General features: G+C 34.5%; 2 protein-coding genes and 1 long non-coding RNA gene across 14 annotated transcripts in view; 1 reads left to right on the top strand and 2 right to left on the bottom strand.

Moving 5' to 3' along the window:
- Positions 1–2,722, bottom strand: part of LOC111866800 (importin-5) — a 46,847-nt gene extending 44,125 nt beyond the window's left edge. Inside the window, exons 1-2 of the mRNA XM_023856068.2 lie at positions 2,609–2,722; positions 2,209–2,358 (exon numbers count right to left, since the gene is read on the bottom strand). Of these exons, the coding sequence (XP_023711836.1) occupies positions 2,209–2,358; positions 2,609–2,689 (231 nt within the window). The 5' untranslated portion in view covers positions 2,690–2,722. The remainder of the gene's footprint in view (positions 1–2,208; positions 2,359–2,608) is intronic.
- A 60-nt stretch (positions 2,723–2,782) lies between these two features.
- Positions 2,783–11,984, top strand: LOC117282506. Its single transcript, XR_004513261.1, has 2 exons — positions 2,783–2,866; positions 8,358–11,984. It is a non-coding gene; the product is annotated as an uncharacterized LOC117282506 (long non-coding RNA).
- Positions 11,410–18,892, bottom strand: part of LOC111866799 (regulating synaptic membrane exocytosis protein 2) — a 204,580-nt gene continuing 197,097 nt past the window's right edge. For all 12 annotated transcript variants that reach the window (XR_004513258.1, XR_004513257.1, XR_002843212.2 and 9 more), the window contains one exon: positions 11,410–14,399. Coding sequence is in view for 1 of the 12 variants with exons in the window: in XM_033752415.1 (XP_033608306.1) it covers positions 14,397–14,399 (3 nt within the window). In the remaining 11 variants the exon portion in view is untranslated. The remainder of the gene's footprint in view (positions 14,400–18,892) is intronic.

Below are 18,892 nucleotides of genomic sequence, written 5' to 3'. Positions count from 1 at the left end.
TCTATATACACTGTTTTTTAACAAAAGGCTGAAAATAGTAGAAAGAATAAAATTTCTTGGTTTGCAGCTGGACAATCATCTGACTTGTAAGGGACATATCAATTGTTTGCTTCACAAGTTGAGTACAGTTTGTTTTCTGATGCGAAGATTATCCTATATATCAAATATAAAGTCTTAAAGCTGTATATTATGCATATTATCATTCACTGGTGAACTATGGAATAATATATTGGGGAAATACCTCAGAGAGTCATAAGGTCTTTGTTATACAAAAGAAAATACAGTGGAACCTAGCTTAACGAGCACCTCTCATAACGAGTAATTTGCATAATGAGCAGAAGAAATTGTAAAAAAATGACTCGCTTAACGAGCCACGTTTCACATAACGAGTGACGAGGGGGGAAGTACTGGACTGTGCGTTTGCTACATCAGTCTGTGTTTAGCACTCGTTCCGCCAACATCTTAGTGTCGCTTGTGATCACACATTTTTCCAAACTTGTGTTCAGACATATTATTTGTGATTTTTTTTTTGTACAAAGTTTAATAACCCTTGCAAAATGTCCCCAAAGAAAAAGCCGCAAAAAGACAGTCATAAGAGAATAAAAATAACCGTAGAAATGAAACGTAAAATCATTGAAAAGCGAGAACGAGGTGTGAGCGTGACTGATCTAGCACGCATATACAATCGGTCTACATCAACAATTTGCACGATTTGGAGTTGCATTGTGTTTCACAGCAAGTTGTGGAGTAGAGTTTGTCAGAAGAGGAGGTAACAGCAAAGCCACAATCTTCTGGCGCAATAAGAGAAATGCTGAAAGCATGGGAAACTGTTGCATCACACAGCGAGAAGCATCACCCTAATAAGGCAGTGGCTATGCATGCTACAAATTTATTTAATGATAATACTGTGTCGCATTTTCACCAAATTTTGAAGCATCAAAAAAAACAAGTGTCTCTAGATAGCTTTCTAGTAAAAAAGAATTAGATATGTATCATAAATAATAAACTAATTATTTAGATTTTTTTGTTTTCTGCAAATTGAATTCGCATTCCAGGTTGGTTCATTCCGCATAGAAGAAAAGATGAAGATGATTCACGCTCCTTAAAGTGTATGTATAATTTTCTTTGAATAAACGTTATACTTAAAATTTTCTGAGTATTTTTTTGGCATGGAACGCATTATTGCATTTTACATTAATTTATATGGGAAAAATTGTTCGCTTAATGGGTGTTTTGCATTACGAGTAAGATTCTGGAACGAATTATGCTCGTTAAGCGAGGTTCCACTGTAATAAGAATAATGATGGGAGTGGGCCCAACTCATACGTGTAAAGATTTATTTAAAAAGCTTGACATACTACCAATCCCATGTGTATATTTGCTCTCATTGATGGCATTTATTGTTAATAATTTGGATAAGTTTCAAACCAATAACTCTGTATATGTGATTGGTACCAGAAGGAATGACCACCTTCATATACCTTCAACACATTTATCATCCTATCAGAGGGGTGTGTATTATTCAGGCGTCAAGCTATTTAACTCTGCTGTCAAATATCACAGTTTCGAAAAATGATAAAAAGCAATTTAGGTTTGTTTTACAAAATTATTTGCAAAGTAACACATTTTACTCTATTGATGAATTTGTCAAGCATGCAAGGGGGTCAAAAGTTAAGAGTTAATAAATGGTCTATGTGCATGAATTATTCATTGTTGAGACTTGCTTGTTGTAAGTGTAGGCGTATGTATGTCTGATGTCTGTTTTTGTTATGAATTTTAATATTCTATAATGTAACTGTTTGGATATGGCTTACCAGTGTGTGTGAAATGGCAAGGTGTAAATTTGACAGTGGTTTTTCCATGACCCATGTGCGGTCCTGACAACTTGAGCTATCTGTGTGAGGACTGATTACATATTTTATTGGATCAAGGACAAATGATGTGTAGTCATCGTGAATTTGTAATGTGTGACATGTTTTATATCCAGCCCTACGGGGAGATGATTGGACCCATGAAGTGAAAAATAAATGTAAATGTATACTGAATTCACCACAAATGCTTCCAGCAGGAGACTATAATGTGTAGTTTGTTTTTCACAGACATGGGAAATAACCGTCAGATAAGTATTCCTCATGGTATATTAACAATATACAGTACCATTTCAAACACAGCAGTTACTCAACTAATTGATTACACCAATGTATTAACCTTTGGAAAGAATTCCATGAACTCTGCTGTGAACAACCGTCGTAAAAGAACAGCAGCCATCTGCCGAAGTTCCTCTTCCATTCCAGCATTATGGACCGAGCTCAGAAGGAATGTAACCTTTGATTCAACCGGGAGATTGTTGTAGGCCTCCTGCGAATCAAAACAAAACTTCAATGCAAAATTCATACATAACGAAACCACAACCTTTTTATGGGCCATTCTGAAAATAACGCCATGGTTATTTCTTCAGGGCAATGCAGAGACCATAAATATTCCTCGTGCTTGAACAACTACACGAGGTAAACGCCAACGTGTACTACTATATCCGAAATTTACAATAACAAAATGGGAAACATATTAAATAATTGCATTGTACTTATTCTATGTGCTACGGTTTTACCTCTGCCTGAGATCGAATATTATTATCGGCGCTTAAAAGAGTGTCCAGTACTTGCCGAAATTGCTCGCGACTTTCAGCCATTTTCGTCGGCACGATGACTTAACGCGCAGGACCATGGGGAATGCTTTTTTCGCGCGTTTTCAAGCAGTGTAGCCAACACCCGTAGCTACACGGTAAAGGTACAGTTTTTCCTGTCCATGAATAATTAAGCACAACGTCATCGTCATGAAGGTTGAGAAGATTTATTGGGGATTGGAGGTATAGCTTCACGTCCCGGCCGCGTAACCATTGGAGAAAGGGTGCCCTGTACTCATTTGATAGGTGACTGAGTGGGCCACAGAGCTGATCTAGACCCTGTGGAGTAAAGAGAAATCTTTTGCCCTTGCAGAGAATCAACCCCCAACCGTTCAGCCCGTAGCTAGTTGCCATACCGACTGAGTTAACTCGGCTCTACCATAGCTGCAAGGTTGCAAGCAGGATTGTGATGCCATGTGAATAAGAGTCTGTTTAGATACAGTACCTTCGGTATAAAATTAAGGGACAATAAATTATGCAGTTTGTTTTGGGGTACAGTCATCATGACCTATTGAAAACTTTTGAAAGCTGATTTTGGTAGATTAAAGGGCTTCCCTTTTGCTTTGTATGAGACTGGAGCTAAGTTTACTCTTAACAACAGGCCCCTATTCTAATCTTTGATACACAACAAAATGTTCAGCACGTATTCAGTAAATGAAATTTCTTAATGTACAGTACCTGTTTGACAATGAAGTGCAGACTGTTTCACAATGTCTTTTCAGGATGGGACAACTTCCTTAGGAAAGAAAAATTATTTTTAATTTACAAGTTAAGCAAAAGACTTATTTCACATGGAAACTGTGATCAGGTCTTTGAAACTAAAAAATTTGCACAGAAAATTCTAAACCACCTTTCTTGCAATATGGCCACAATTTGCCTACCATATGCTTTAAGATTTATACAATGTCTGTTCAGAAAGTAATCTCCAGTAAACTCTTAACAAAACAAGCAATGAGAAAAAAATTATTACATACAAATATTTAAGCTACTTCTCAACACAGTCACAGCCGTAATTAAGGCACTTGTATTAGGGAATAAGTTTTTGTACACCTGTGTCAATGAAATATGTCACCTGTGACCTCAGCCACGTTTTGACACCTTCCATAAACTCCTTGTTATTGTTAAAGTGCTGTGATCCCAACCAGTTCTTCAGGTGGGTAAACAAATGGTAGTTGCTTAGAGCGACATCAGGTTTGCAGGGAGGGTGGTCAAACAACATGCAGTTGAAATGCTTCAACAGTGCTCAAGTGTGAGCAGCTGTATGTGAATGCACATTGTGATGGAGGAGCACTACACCAGATGTCAGCATTCCATGTTTTTAGTTCTGAATGGTCAACCCTACGCACTTCTTTAGTGTTTCGCACGCAACATACTTTTGACATTGTGGTCCTTTCCTGCATGAGTTCCACCATCAGCACTTCTTTCCTGCCCTGAGAAACAGTTCCCATCAGCTTTCTGGCACGCAGATGTCTGTTTAAACTTTTTCAGCTTGTTTGGTGAATGTATGTGCATTCATTGCTTCGACTGCTCTTTGATTTCAACATTCACAAATCAAACCGAGGTTTCATCATTTGTTACATTGTGAGTGAGAAATTCATCGCCATTTTTGTGACATCACTCTAAAAAAGTCAAAGCCAAAGCCATTCTCTACATTTTGTGTGCACCATGAGCATTTTTGGAACCCATCTAGCACAAAACTTGTGGAAGCCTAGCCTAACTGTGATAATCTCATAGAGAACAGTGCATGAAATTTGTGGAAATTCACATGAACTTTCTGAAATTATGAAGTACTGTCTTTCACAGATTTTTGTTCAACACTTTGAATAAGATCATCATTCACTACAGATGGCCGACCACTTCAGTCTTCATAGTGAACACTCTATACTATTTTCTTAACAGTTCCTTCACTCATTACATTCAGGACATAACCGTCATGCATAACTCATAGGGGTTTTCCGCAGCACTCATGTTTTAGCATGAAGAAAGCGGACAACTGCAAATTTCGCAGCTGGTGAGATTATCAATAGGACACATCATTCACTCTGCAGAGATAAGTACGAACACTAGGTGACCAGTTATGTGATGGTTTACAAGGTAATGAGTCATGTAACACTACCTTGCATGCACAAACTCTACCTCTCCCCTACATTAGTTGTCTAAAATAAATGGAGGTTACTTTCCGAATAGCCCTCATGCATATATGTGGTTGATTCTATTGTCACTTAAAAACATCCTGTCAATTACTATCTTGCAAATTCATAAACATAAAAATGATGATCAGTCTTTGCTTAATTTAAAATGCAATTAAGCTATGAAATGTGGGATGATGTATTTAGTGGTAATGATGTTGATACCATCTTCAACTCCTTTTTTTTATACATATTTGAGAATTTTTCATTTTAGTTTTCCATTAAAAAAATAATAACTAGTTCTAAGACAAAAATCAATAATTGGATAACACCAGGTATAAAAATTTCTTGTCGACATAAGTGGGAATTCTACTTGTTGTATAGGAATAATAATGATGCAAATTCTAAAAATTATTATAAATTATATTGCAGAACTTTATCCAGTGTTATTAACATGGCTAAAAGACTTCATTATGATAGATTAATTGTTAATTCAGAGAATAAAATGAAAACTACTTGGAATATTGTTAAATTTGTAACAGGTAAAAGGTCAGGGAAAAAATTGTTTGAGTCAGTTTATATCGTATTTTAACTGATAATCGACAGCTTATAGCTGATTCCTTTCAAAACTACTTTCTATTAACAGCAGACAAAATAATTTCCAATATCAATAACAATGAGGAATTAGAAGATAATAATTGTATTGATTATCTATACAGAGTTTTCAGTAACCCCTTTCCAAATATAATATTCAATAACACAACGACTAGGGAAATTAAGAAAAAATTATTAAATCCCTTAAATCCAAAAATTCATTTGGATATGATGCAATTTCAGTAAAAATCCTTAAAATGAGTTCTCTATTTATCATTGCTTCTTTGAATTATATTTGTAATAGGTCAATTTTATCTGGTTCATTCCCTACACGATTAAAATATTCTGTGGTTAAGCCATTATTTAAAAAAGACGACAATAAAGATATAAAAAATTATAGGTTTATATCACTACTGACTTCCTTTTTTAAAATTTTTGAAAAGATGGTACATATAAGACTTTCTAAACATGTAATAAATAATGCTAAATTATCTAGCGAACAGTTTGGGTTTAGAAGCAATTCCTCAACAGGAAGGGCAGGGCAACATTTAAACTTCTAAATGATATTTTACAGGCCTTAAATAATATGGAACTTGTGGGAGGTATATTTTGTGACCTCAAGAAAGCCTTTGATTGCGTCAATCACGACTTATTAATGAAGAAACTGAAATTCTATGGAATTGTAGGCAATGCATATGCTCTAATCAAATCATATCTCAGTGATAGGTATCAGCGAGTCCTCATTTATGATAAATTAACACATTCTCATACTTCTTCAGAATGGGGGAAGATTAAACATGGAGTGTCCCAGGGATCTACACTTGGACCAATGCTTTTTCTTTTGTACATAAATGACCTAACTTAAGTAGTTAATTATAACTCTAAGCCAGTCATGTTTGCTGATGATACCAGCATTACTGTTAGTAATCCTAATTTATTAAATTTAAAGAAGATATTATTTCCTCTTTCAGACAGTTGAATGAATGGTTTAATATCAATTTGTTGTCATTAAATTATAACAAAACTCAGTATATACAATTTAGAACCATTAATAGCCAAATAATTCAATTAGATATTAGTTATAATAATAAATATATTATTAATAATACAAATACTCGGTTTTTTGGTATTACTGTTGATAGCTCCGTGTCATGGAAGCATCATATTGATGAACTTACAATTAAATTAAGCAAAGCATTTAAGACCATTTGTGTCCCCTGAATCACTAAGGATGATTTACTATTCTTATTTTCATGCAGTTGTCATATGGTATAATCTTCTGGGGGAATTCCCCTTAGAGTATCAATATATTTAAACTACAAAAAGAGGCCATAAGAATTATTACAAATTCCAGAAATAGGGATTCCTGTAGGGAGATGTTTAAGAAACTAATATATTACCGTTTTATTCTCAGTATATTTTCATTACTAATTTTTGTAATAGATAATATCTCCTTATTTAAAACAAATTCAGAGTTATACGATATGAACACCAGAGGTAAATATAATTTTTACCCTTCACAACCAAGGTTGTCTGTCTATAAAAATTATGTTTATTATATAGGTAAAAAGGCATTTAATCACTTACCTCTTTGCATAAAAAAATTGTCAATTTAAAAATATTCTAAAAATTCTATTGAATTCTTTTTATTCACTGAATGATTTTTTTAATAGTAATTACTAATTTTACTGTGAATTTTTAAGCTTTTATGTATCATAGGTGCTTTATTTTGTCATAAACATGTTATCATCTACCGTTTGGTATGATGATTTTTTCAATATTAAATTTAACATGTTGTTATGCTTAATGTTAAAGTAGGAAGATAAACAGTTTGGTTTATTGTTTGATCTGACCTATGCTTTTTTTCATAGCATGTGTATTTTAGTTACTTGTCTGTGACTGGTTCTATATCCGTGAGGCGTATTTGTAGCCTAGATTGGATCGACGGAATTTTACAATGGAAATAAATAAATTACAACAGTTACATAGTATCAAATTAATGAGATGATTGTTAATAGTTAGTAGGCAGGGATTTGAATAGAGTGTTATAATCTATTTTGTGTTACTATCCTGGAATTCATACAGGGAGACTGAGGAAAACTGTGAACACCTCAATTACGATAACTGTAACTCTTTGGAGATGCAAGCCAGATACCTCCAAAATACAAGTCTAGAGCATTACCACTCCACCAGTCTTCTTTGTTTTGTAGACATGGCTCATTGAGTCAGTAAACCTGACTACCTCTGAACTGCAGTGCCAAGGACGTGAATTATTCTGTCTTGAACAAGTTAGTTTCTGGCAGACATGGGGATTAGTTTGTAAGGCCTTCAATATGACAATTCTGCCTTCCATTGAGAAAGTTTGTGTTAATTCCTTTATGTTTGTTATATATGTCAGAATGTTAAATGTTTGGCAGATGTCATAAGAAGCCATGCAAATCTGAAAATTTTCAATTCTGTCCATTACGCGATGCTGTTGTCACTCAAACTTCACAAGTTCACATGGCCACTGTGTTGCAAAGTTTGTATAATTTTCTAAGATCAGGACATAAACTTTGGACACTTTTCAGTATTGTTATCACTCCATCCTCATTATATTGCAGGGCCACCATATTGTAGTAACAAGTATGAATGTGGCATGGCCTCAAATGGCATGATGTTCCAGCGGCTAAAAATTAATGTAGGTGGGGGAGAAGGAGTGGGATTAGGCGCATATGGACATGCTAGCATAGCCAGTCTTGCATTATATAAAACAAGGTTGGAAAGGTGCAGTTCATACCCAAATGCAAAGTTTTCATAAATGTTCTTTACATCTTGACATTCTAAATTCACAGTTGAGTGTATGTACATATCATGTGTATCAAAAATTCATTATAACAGTTGCTTCGTTATTACTTTGGTTACTATTGTTATCCTAATATTTCTTGTTAATATATTTCTTATGATTACAGCATTTCAGCAGTGGTGCTCCCACCTCATACATCTGCCACATTGCTATTACTCACTGGAAATTACATCAGAAATTTTGTCAGAATCCATTCAGGAGTTCTCAAGCTGAAATCCGCAGATATTTAGACAAACATGATCATCCCTGCATGCGATTCTTTTCTTACACGCTGTGAAAATGCAAAATATGGCTAATCAGATCAAAATAAATTAAAAGAAGGAAGGAGTACAGGAGCTGGGCACGATGTCAGAGCCTAACTTGTCTTATATAAAATAATTTTAAAAATGTGATATTCAAAAAAATGATCAGGATAGAATACAAATCAATTGTTCATTCTTTCTGTGACTATTTTCAACAGCGCCACTTCCAATTCTTATGTTGGCATGTTTATTTGTATTGCTGTAACGAAGTGTGATGTATGTGACAGTATTTCATTTCAGAACAGATCTACATTACAAATTGTAACTTCTGGTAGATGGGTAATTTGATATTCGAACTTCAGATTATTTTCACAGTCTTTGATGTTTAAAGGCTATATTTTGTATGTAAAACAATTAGTTTACTACATGGAGTAGTGTCCCAAAGGAGGTAATTAATAATTGCTCCGCTAGTCAAGAAATTCCCCACCTTCTATGGAACCTGAAGATAAATTACTATGTTTAAAGCCTATATTGAGCCATTTCAATCCAGAACACACCCTCACACCACTTCCTTATAATACATTATAATATTATGCTCCCATTTACATCTAGAAGTGCCAGGTGATCTCATCCTTGCAGTAAGTTTAACTAAAATTTTGTGTGTATTTCTCATCTCTCCCAAATGTGCTACATTCCTGTCTATTTCATCCTCCTTTATTTGATCACCATGCTACTGTTTCATTAAGATTACAAATTATGAAGCTCATCGTTTGCAGTTTTGTCCATCTGTGTGTTGTATGAAAAAAGTTGCTATAAAATTGTGTAATTTTGAGGTTGGGTTACATGAACAGAAACATAAAAGTTATTATAATAGCCATGTTATGAATGAAGGACAGAAATACAGTAAGTCCCCAACTTACACATGTGCATGTTTGTTACTTAAACAGTTTAGGTATTTTGACTTCTAGTCATTAGTGCTGAATATACACTGTTCATACATTACATTATAATATGATATGTTATGATACAACTGTACACATTTTTGTTAGCATTAACTACCCATCGAAACAAATGTATATGTCAAAAAATATATCATATTTAAGTGTTGCTGGATTTACACAGTAGTCAATTTACAAAGAATCCATCGGAACAAATTAACTGTGTATGGTGAGACTTACTGTACTGATCTGGAATGGTAGGGATATCATGTGGACATAATGGGGCAACTGGAATATTTATGTGATGCTTTACAAACATCAGGATGGTTTAGCCATGGAGCAAATCATGCTAATTTTTGTACTTGTAATCTCAAGGAGGGGAGAAAAACTAATAAAACAAAAAATAATTGAGAGAAGATAACTCATTTAGAAACATGTCAGAAAGGAAACATAATCGCACATTTCTTCTGATTTCCTGCATTATATTTCAGCTCATTTCCCATAAGACTTATCTTTTTTCCATCAGCTCAAAATGAATGCCTGAAATGCTGACAAACATATATCTGAAAATGTTATTTTTAATTTCTTGTGATAATTGAATTAGTTTGTCATTATCTACAAAGGTCAGGAATATTTTTTTAGGCTCAACTGCACTAGAAATCAGTTTTGTAAATAAAAGAAAATAAAATAGCTGCTCACTTTCTGCAGTTCCAACACACAGCTTACAGAGAATATGAACAGTACTACACTGATTATTTACAAATGTAAAGTGAAGAGTGTGGATCAAGATGTGAAGGACTCTTTGAGATCTTTATCTAAGCAACTATTAAAAAATGGAGGAACTATGAAAAATACCAGTCATGGTAACTGACTTGAGATGGGATTGAATGTATCTACCCAGAAATGTACTGTTTGATCCACAAGAAACAAAAATATGACAATAACTAGACATGAGGATGAGGTGTACTTTCTGTTGCTTTCATCTGTACCAAGCACTAAACCTTACACTTGTGTTATTACATCCAATCCCAGCTAACAATAAATGCTTTAGTTAAAGGAATCGAATTTCTTTCTTGTGTAACAGAGAAACTGAATGAATGGCTACTGACAACAGTTAAAGAACAGAAATCACAATGTTACACAAAATGAGGAGGAGAATTATTATTATAATGTAAAATTCAGGTTCAAGTAGGATAATTATCTTTTTATTTGTATGTACAGTTTGTGAGATAAATTTGTGAATAAACAGGGCAATTATTATATTGTGTACATTTCTGCCAAAAAGAGCATGTTATCATAATACTTGTCTGGTACTTGCTCCATCACATAGAAGATCGGCATAAAACATCACAATATCAAATATTGAATGACCCAAGCAATATTTACCATACGACGAAAATAATTATTCCCTGCCTCCTCTCAACCTTTTCATGGCCATGAATCTACCAGAGTGTATCTGGGGGAGGGGGGGTGTCAACTGTTCATCCCTGTAATTTCCCATGATTTTAAGAAAACAATGAAACACTGTACATCATTTTGTTATATGTAGTGTGTGATATGGTCCTTTCCCCTTCAACAGTTGTGGCTGAAGAGTCCTAAAAAAAAAGGAACACAAAAATTTCCCACCCCTTACTTAATTTTCTTGCAGGGGTGAAGGAAATAATATGTCTATGATGATCACAGCACAAAATGTGACAGTTTTTTTTTCTTTTTTTTTTTCTTTTTAATAATATTCATTCATCATTCACGTTATTGTCAGAGTCACCAAGAACAAGCAAGGTGTAATAAGCTATAGGCATTTAGTTTTCTTTTTTACATATGTGCGAGCAAGTTTCTGAGAGTGTTATAGGAAGCTAGGAGTCTCCAGTTGCATTGCGTCCCATATTGCAGTATAGAGCATCAAAGGATAGAGTTGGCACAACTGTCTCATACTTTCACTGATATAAATATCTAAACAGAAACCACAATACTGGCACTGTCCAACCATCACCAAACTGTATTGACCTTCATGAGTGTGAGTGATTCATAACAACTACATTCCTCCTTACAGTACGCTTCTTTTACTAACACTGGCAGGATCATTTATGTAGAAGAAATTCAACCTGATTCCAGATTATAGACCACTCATACTTTCAAAGGTACCTGGAGCATCTTACCCTGACATTGCACGCAACCACTCTACAAAAATATATCAAATTAAATCATACATGTTCCAGATATATATTCATGGTATTCCTAAAGAAAAATATCCATGATGCACATATAGATATTAGAGTAATTTTTTTCAGCATTAGTATAAAACACAGAAGTGATCTCATAGGGTTTCATGCAGCATAGACATCTCCAAGTCAACAAAATGTTCCAAGTTTCAAAACAATATGAATATGGGAAAGCAATAATGATCCAATGGTCCCTTGTGAATCATGTATTTTTATAGCAATCTGGCTGGTTCTGAATATTTACTGTATATACATATTACTCTGAAACGTCTCTTAGTATGGGAACAAAATATTCATTGCTTCCTAATCAGATACTTCATAACACTGATTAAAATATGTAAGAGGATAACAGAAATGACAGGAATAATATAACCTACAAAACAGTGTTTATAACTTCTAACACGAAGCACTAGTTTCTCTCTTATAGACAGTTGTGCTAACTAGTAATATGTGACCCTCAGAGAACCTGTAACATCAGAGGCAGCCAGCCTGAATTATTTTATTCTTTGAAAGTGAAATTGCAAGTTTCAGGTTTTAATACCTAAATAGTTTAAGACTACAATATAAGACTGAAGCACCAATTTTATTTTTTTCTTTTCTTCTTTTCCTTTTCTAACTATAATTACCTTAAAGCTGATAATACCAAAGAAAGGCAGTAGATATGAGGGTAGAAGTCTTAGGTTTGAAGTTTATCACTCTCTCCCTCTCTCTCTCTCTCATTCTCTCTCACTTCAACTTTTCATGGGTTTAGTTTCATTTTGTTTAATGCTGAGAGTGGTTCATTTTACCACCTTCATGAAAGACAAAACCTCAACTCACAGGAGGAAAACTTGTAGATATCCTAAATTATAATTTATAGTGTCCATTGACATATTCTTTATGAGAAAATAATTTTAAAATTTAGTAACATTTTACAAATGAAAGCAATTCCATTATCTAATATATTAACATACAATCCATCCGTTGTATAGTTTACAATTATAATGCATCCAGATTATTGCAAATTTCACATCCAAAAATAAAACCATTCTTTGAAATGTTAATAATTTCATGTGATCCATCAAAATAAATTTTGTCACAAATTCCAGTCTTTAATGCAATGAACATGATACTCTCGCTGAAATGGATATCCACAAGTTAAGATCAAGAGAAGTTTACACAGTTTCATCAAATTTTATCCTGAATATCAATGAAGTAATAATTATATTTTTGTATACAGTTCCACTTTAACCTCAGGGGCTGGGTGAGGGTTCAATTGTATATTTATGTATGCATATTAAAAAAATCTTCTATAATTTCTAACTGCTACAGAGTATATTTTAGGGTTGTGTTTGTTAGGTAGGCAGTTGGGAGTTCCTATTAATTAGCTAGTTATGGTAGTTTTACAAGCACTCACACTTCCATTCTGTCATTTATTTCTATTACTGGCAGTTAAAAAATCAAAAGGTTTCTGTTAATTAAAAATTAAACAATGCCTTAGTATGTTATTCTGCTGTCACCCAATTAAAAAATGACCATTGAAGTTCCGTTTCATGTTGTCAATGTTTCTCTTAAACAAAGAAAGCAAGAGTACAAAATGCCATATGAATTTTCCATCTGGAACTCATTTGTCAATTACAGGAAAAACTTATACAAACAGAACAGTCACTTCGTGAACAATCCTTGGTGTATGGTTTTATAATATGTGAGAATTCAAATTTCTTGTAATTCACAAGTCATGTATTTTTAAAATACATATTCAACCTTCTTTCTCAAACATTTATGGTCATTAGGAAAGTAATATGTTTGATTCCAAATCAGGTTTAAAAATTTTAAATGTATTTTTGTATCCTCTACATAAATAATTTTGTATATGAATATGATTTATAGAAATTAGTTCCAAATGTTAATTCTGAACTTAAAATGTCACATGCCCTGCACCATATATTATGCAGTTGGCCTCCACTGTCTTGAATAATGTTTATGTTAGGATAACATGGAATGTTCAGTTATTAGTTTTCCTTGTAATTTTCCAAGTGCAAACATAACAGGTTGGAACATTCTGTATCTATATACATTTCTCAGCATTCAAACTTATTCTCATTCTCTTTCACGCTCACAGCTGTTTGATTGATATAATTGGTATTTTTAAATTTTATTTTTAATAATCAAATAGTTTTTCTTTTTCAATTGTTATTTAATGTTTATGTGATATATATTCACAGAAACTTGTGGAAGGCGTGAATTTTAAACAGATGTTTTTATTTGGTTGTTTGTTTCGAATGTGAGACTTTTTTCTTTATATAATATGTACAAAGTCTAACCGATGCACGAAGCACAGACACACGATATATTGTTCAACTTTAAAGAAGAAGAAGTATTTTACTTCTGTCACCAATTTCATAGCACTTGGTAGTCTCATGTTTTTATTGTATACATATGCAACTGCTGAAGTGAAAATCTCTAAGAAAACTGACTGGCATGACAGTCGTCCCAATGTCACTGCTCACCATCACCAATGCCTGGTCCCTTCAACTCCTTGTGCATGACAAAGTTTGAAACAAAGCAGCCTGCATGGCAAAGTTTCAAACAAAGGAGCAAGGAGCTACTTTCTCATGCTATTAAGGGGAGAACTGGAGACCAACAACTAGGTTTACAGTAGATATGCTTGCTTGAGGAAGATGTCTCATGAGACAATGATAACTTCATTGTTGTTGTCATCGTTGCTACTGTTGTTGTTGGCTTCGCACTCCCCAGACTCACGTTCTCACTGGTGACATCAAGAGGACAGATCGACCAGAGTACATGCAATAGGACAAAGAGCTGTAAGTAATGGTATACAAAATCCAACACACACAAAAATATTCAGAATCATGCATATTCTTTTCCACATTTTATCCCAATAGTAATGCTATAATGAACTGGTTCCTCTACCTTTTAAAATTTCTAGAAGACTGAGAAATGAGATAAGATTTATTAACGTTTTAAGAGAGATCAAGCTGATTAATTATTACAATTACTGTGATTTTGTGTTTTAAATAAGATAGGATGATGGAAAATGTAAAAAAAAAATAATTGAATTGATAATATACCATAGTCACAAACTTCTAGGTCTGTTTAATTATGTTCGGAATGTGTAAAAAAAAAAAGCTTTTCCTCCTCTGAAATAAAAAAAATTTCTATGATGATGATCACAGAAAAGTCACAACTGAATAATTTTGGAAGAATACATCTTAAGGAAAATGACATATATCACTAAATTTTCATAATAGCTTAAGGAGCACATAAAAAGTATTATTTTAAGCCTAAAATATTTAAGTGAACTTAATGAAGCCTTTAGATAAAGAGTTCCAGCAATGTGACAAGTATGAAGATAATTACATGGCCAAACTGTATTTCATTCAATGCAATATTCAAAGAATGGCTTCCTCATACATAGTGATTATGCTGACTGAAAATTAACATGGTATTCTAGCCAGCAGGGTTTGCAAAAACAAGTAAATATTTTATATGGAGTCACAGAATCATTATAAACATATGTGTGACTTTAAGATCTTGACTGAAAAAGGCTAATAAGTCAGACTCATGGCGTAGTTCTTGGGCCTTCTGTTGTGGCCACTAAGTTTGTTACTATTACACAGTGGACTAATATGACACGAAGCTAGGTAACCTACACAATTTGCAATAAAGTAGGTAAAGTTATAAAGTTGTAAGTGTGCTTAAGAAACATGTCAAGAAAATATATTGGGTGAGATCAGTGCTAACTAGATGAAGGTAAATGGTCAGCTTCACACACCCATTTCTTTTTCTCCAGAGAAAAGTCTGTAACCATTGAATAGAAGGCTGGTGGGCCCTAGAGCCATCCTAGACATAATGGCAAAAAGAAAATCTCTTTTACTGCTGAAATTGAACCCTAATTGTCCAGACTATAGCAAATCACTTTCCTGAGTTTTCCTGGATTATAGCTTAATCAGCAGGAGTGCCAGTAAAAGAAGAATACGAGATTACTGCGACTAAATAATGTACAGGAATGACTGCTACAACTTGTGTCACTTTTTTAAATCTCACATTAAAATTATACACAGAATACTGAACATGCCAGCCTGGCAGAATGTGATGTTTATTCGTGTTGACTATTTCTTTATCCATTGGTGTTTAACCACGTAAGGATTTATGGAATGCTGAATGAATGAATGAATGAATGAATGGCATTCCTGGATGAATTCATATGGTATGGATAATAGTGGAGACTGATATACCTAGTTGGAGCTGTTTTATTGTATCAATGTATATTAAAAAACGCAATCTAAATATTGGACATGTCTTTTGTTGCTTCTACAAGCTGTCTAGGCCTGCATTATGATTGGTGAATTAACATTTTTTCAAATTAATCTCAATTAAAAATTAGTACCACTGTACATACAGTTCCATGTTCAACATTAATTATACTTGATGAGTTAATGAATTTCAATACGCTTTGGAAAAAACATGATTATATGCTTATGGTGAGGGATAACTGTCTTTTAAGCTTCAAGATATAAAAGGATTTATTTCTGATGTGTATATGGGTATGGTTATTTCCATAGTTCAATGAAGGATGCTCAAAATTACTAGACCAAAGCAAACAAGCCAGACTGCAATGGTTACAGGATCCAAGCAAAATAAATAGGGATAACCTGAACAATATAAGACGCAAAACCAGGAGGCATTTCAAGAACAAAAAGGGAATATCTGAAAGACAAAATTGATGAACTTGTAATGAACAGTAAGAACAAAAACTTTCGTTGGTCGCGCCACAGCTCAATCAGTTAGTCGCTGGCTTCCACCGTGGCAGCCCGGGTTCGATCATGGGTGTGGTCAAATGGAATTTGTGATGGACAAAATGGCGCTGGGGCAGGTTTTCTCCAAGCACTTCGGTATCCCCTGCCAATCTTCATTCCACCAAATTCTTCATCATCATAATCACCCAGGACAGGCTACATTAGGCCAATGAGTGGCCGCCGTGCCGAGAGGACCCAGTTGGACTCCACCCCCACTAAACGAATTTAAAAAAAAAAAAAAAAGAAGACCAAGAACATTAGAGACCTGTATAGAGGAATAAATGACTTTAAGAGGGGTTACCAACCTAGAAGTAACTTAGTGAAGGATGAGAATGGTGATCTGCTTGCAGATTCCCACAATATTCTGAATAGGTGGAGGAACTACTTCTCTGTTATTGAATGTACCTAAGGTCAGTGATGTTAGGCAGGTAGAAATGCACACAGCTCAACTGTTATTACCTGATCCCAGCCCTTTTGAGATTGAAATTGATATTCCAAAATTGAAAAGGTATAAATCACCAGGTAGTGATCAAATTCCAGCAGAACATGTTCAAGTAAGAGGCGAAATATTATGTTCTAAGAGCCATAAGCTAATTACTTCTATTTGGCACAAGAAAAAATTGCCTAATTAGTGGAAGGAATCTATTATTTACCAGTTCACAAGAAGGGTGATAAAACTGACTGCAGTAATTATTGGGAGATATACCTGCTGTCAACTTCATACAAAATTTTATCCAATATTGTTCTCTCAAGGTTAGGTCCATAAATATATGAAATTATTTGGGGTCATCAGTGTGGGTTTCAACACAACAGATCAACTACAGATCAGATCTTTTGCATTCGTCAGATATTGGAGACATCAGCTATTTGTAGACTTCAAGGAAGTCTTTGATTCAGTTAGGAGGGAAGTATTGTACAATATTCTCATAGAGTTTGGAGTACCCATGAAACTAATTAAGCTGATTAAAATGTGTTTAAACGAAACTTATAGTAAAGTCTGTATGGGTAAACATTTGTCTGATAATTTTCCTATCCAGAATGGTCTAAGACAAGGAGATGTTTTATTGCCACTCCTTCTCAACTTTGCTTTAGAATATGCCATTAGGAAGATCCAGGAAAACCAGGTGGAACTGAAATTAAAAGGGACACATCAGCTGTTGGTCTTTGCTGATGTTGTGAATCTACTGGGTGATAAACGAAAAACACACAAAACTAAATATATGTTGCTGTCTCATCACCAAAATGCAGGGTAAAATCATGACATAAAGATAGAAAACCGATGTTTTGAAAATGTGGCACAGTTCAGATATTAGGGAATGATAACAAATCAAAACCTGACTCGGAGGAAATTAAGAGGAGATTGAACTCAGATAATGCTTGCTACCATTCAGTCCAGAACCTTTTGTCTTCTTGTCTGCTGTCCAAAAACATAAAAATCAGAATATACAAAACTATAATTTTGCCTGTGGTTTTGTATGGGTGTGAATCTTGGTCTCTGACATTAAGGGAGGAACACAGGCTCAGGGTGTTTGAGGAGAATATTTGGACCAAGGAGGGATGAAGTGACAGGAGGTTGGAGAAAACTGCATAATGAGGAGCTTCAAAACTTGTACTCTTCTCCATGTATAATTAGAATGATCAAGTCAAGGAGGATGATATGGGCAGGGCATGTAGCATGAATGAGAAGAAAAGGAATGCATATAGGATATTGGTGGGAAAGCCAAAAAGAAAGAGAACACTAGGAAGACCAAGGCATAGACGGGTGAGCAATATCAAAATGGATCTTAGCAAGACAGGATGGGATTGTATGGATTGGATTGATCTGGCTCAGAATAGGGACCAGTGGAGGACTCTTGTGAACATGGTAATGAACCTTCGGGTTCCATAGAAATTCTTGAGTAGCTGCAGATTTTGCTTCTCCTCAACAATGGCTCAGCTCCATAAGTAAGTAAGTATATGGTTATTTCATTATACTGATGGTATATAGATAGATAGATGAAGAACTGTGTGTTTGCTTCATAGACTGGCAGAAGGCATTTGACTGGATAAACTGCACCAAATTAATGCAGATCCTAAAAGAAACAGGTATCGATTGGCGTGAAAGAAGATTGATTAGCAAATTGTACATGGATCAGAATGTTAGAGTACGATTGGACAGAGGGGAGACAGGAAGTGTGCAGATTGGAAGAGGAGTTCGACAAGGATGCTGTTTATCACCAATTCTGTTCAACTTGTACAGCGAATGCCTTACCAAGGAAGCTCTGGATGGGCTCGGAGACTTCAAAGTAGGAGGGCAAATTATTCAAACTGTGAAATATGCAGATGACCTTGTGTTAATGGCTAAGGAAGAAACTGTGCTACAGGGCATGATTGATAGACTAATTGAAATTGGAAGGTGCTATGGCATGGAAATGAATGTGGAAAAAACAAAAGTAATGAAAAT

The sequence above is a fragment of the Cryptotermes secundus genome, unplaced genomic scaffold, assembly GCF_002891405.2.
Source record: "Cryptotermes secundus unplaced genomic scaffold, Csec_1.0 scaffold446, whole genome shotgun sequence".
In the NCBI taxonomy this organism is placed as follows: Eukaryota; Metazoa; Arthropoda; class Insecta; order Blattodea; family Kalotermitidae; genus Cryptotermes; species Cryptotermes secundus.
The sequence above is the reverse complement of the archived record's forward strand: the minus strand, read 5'-3'. Positions and strand labels throughout refer to the sequence as shown.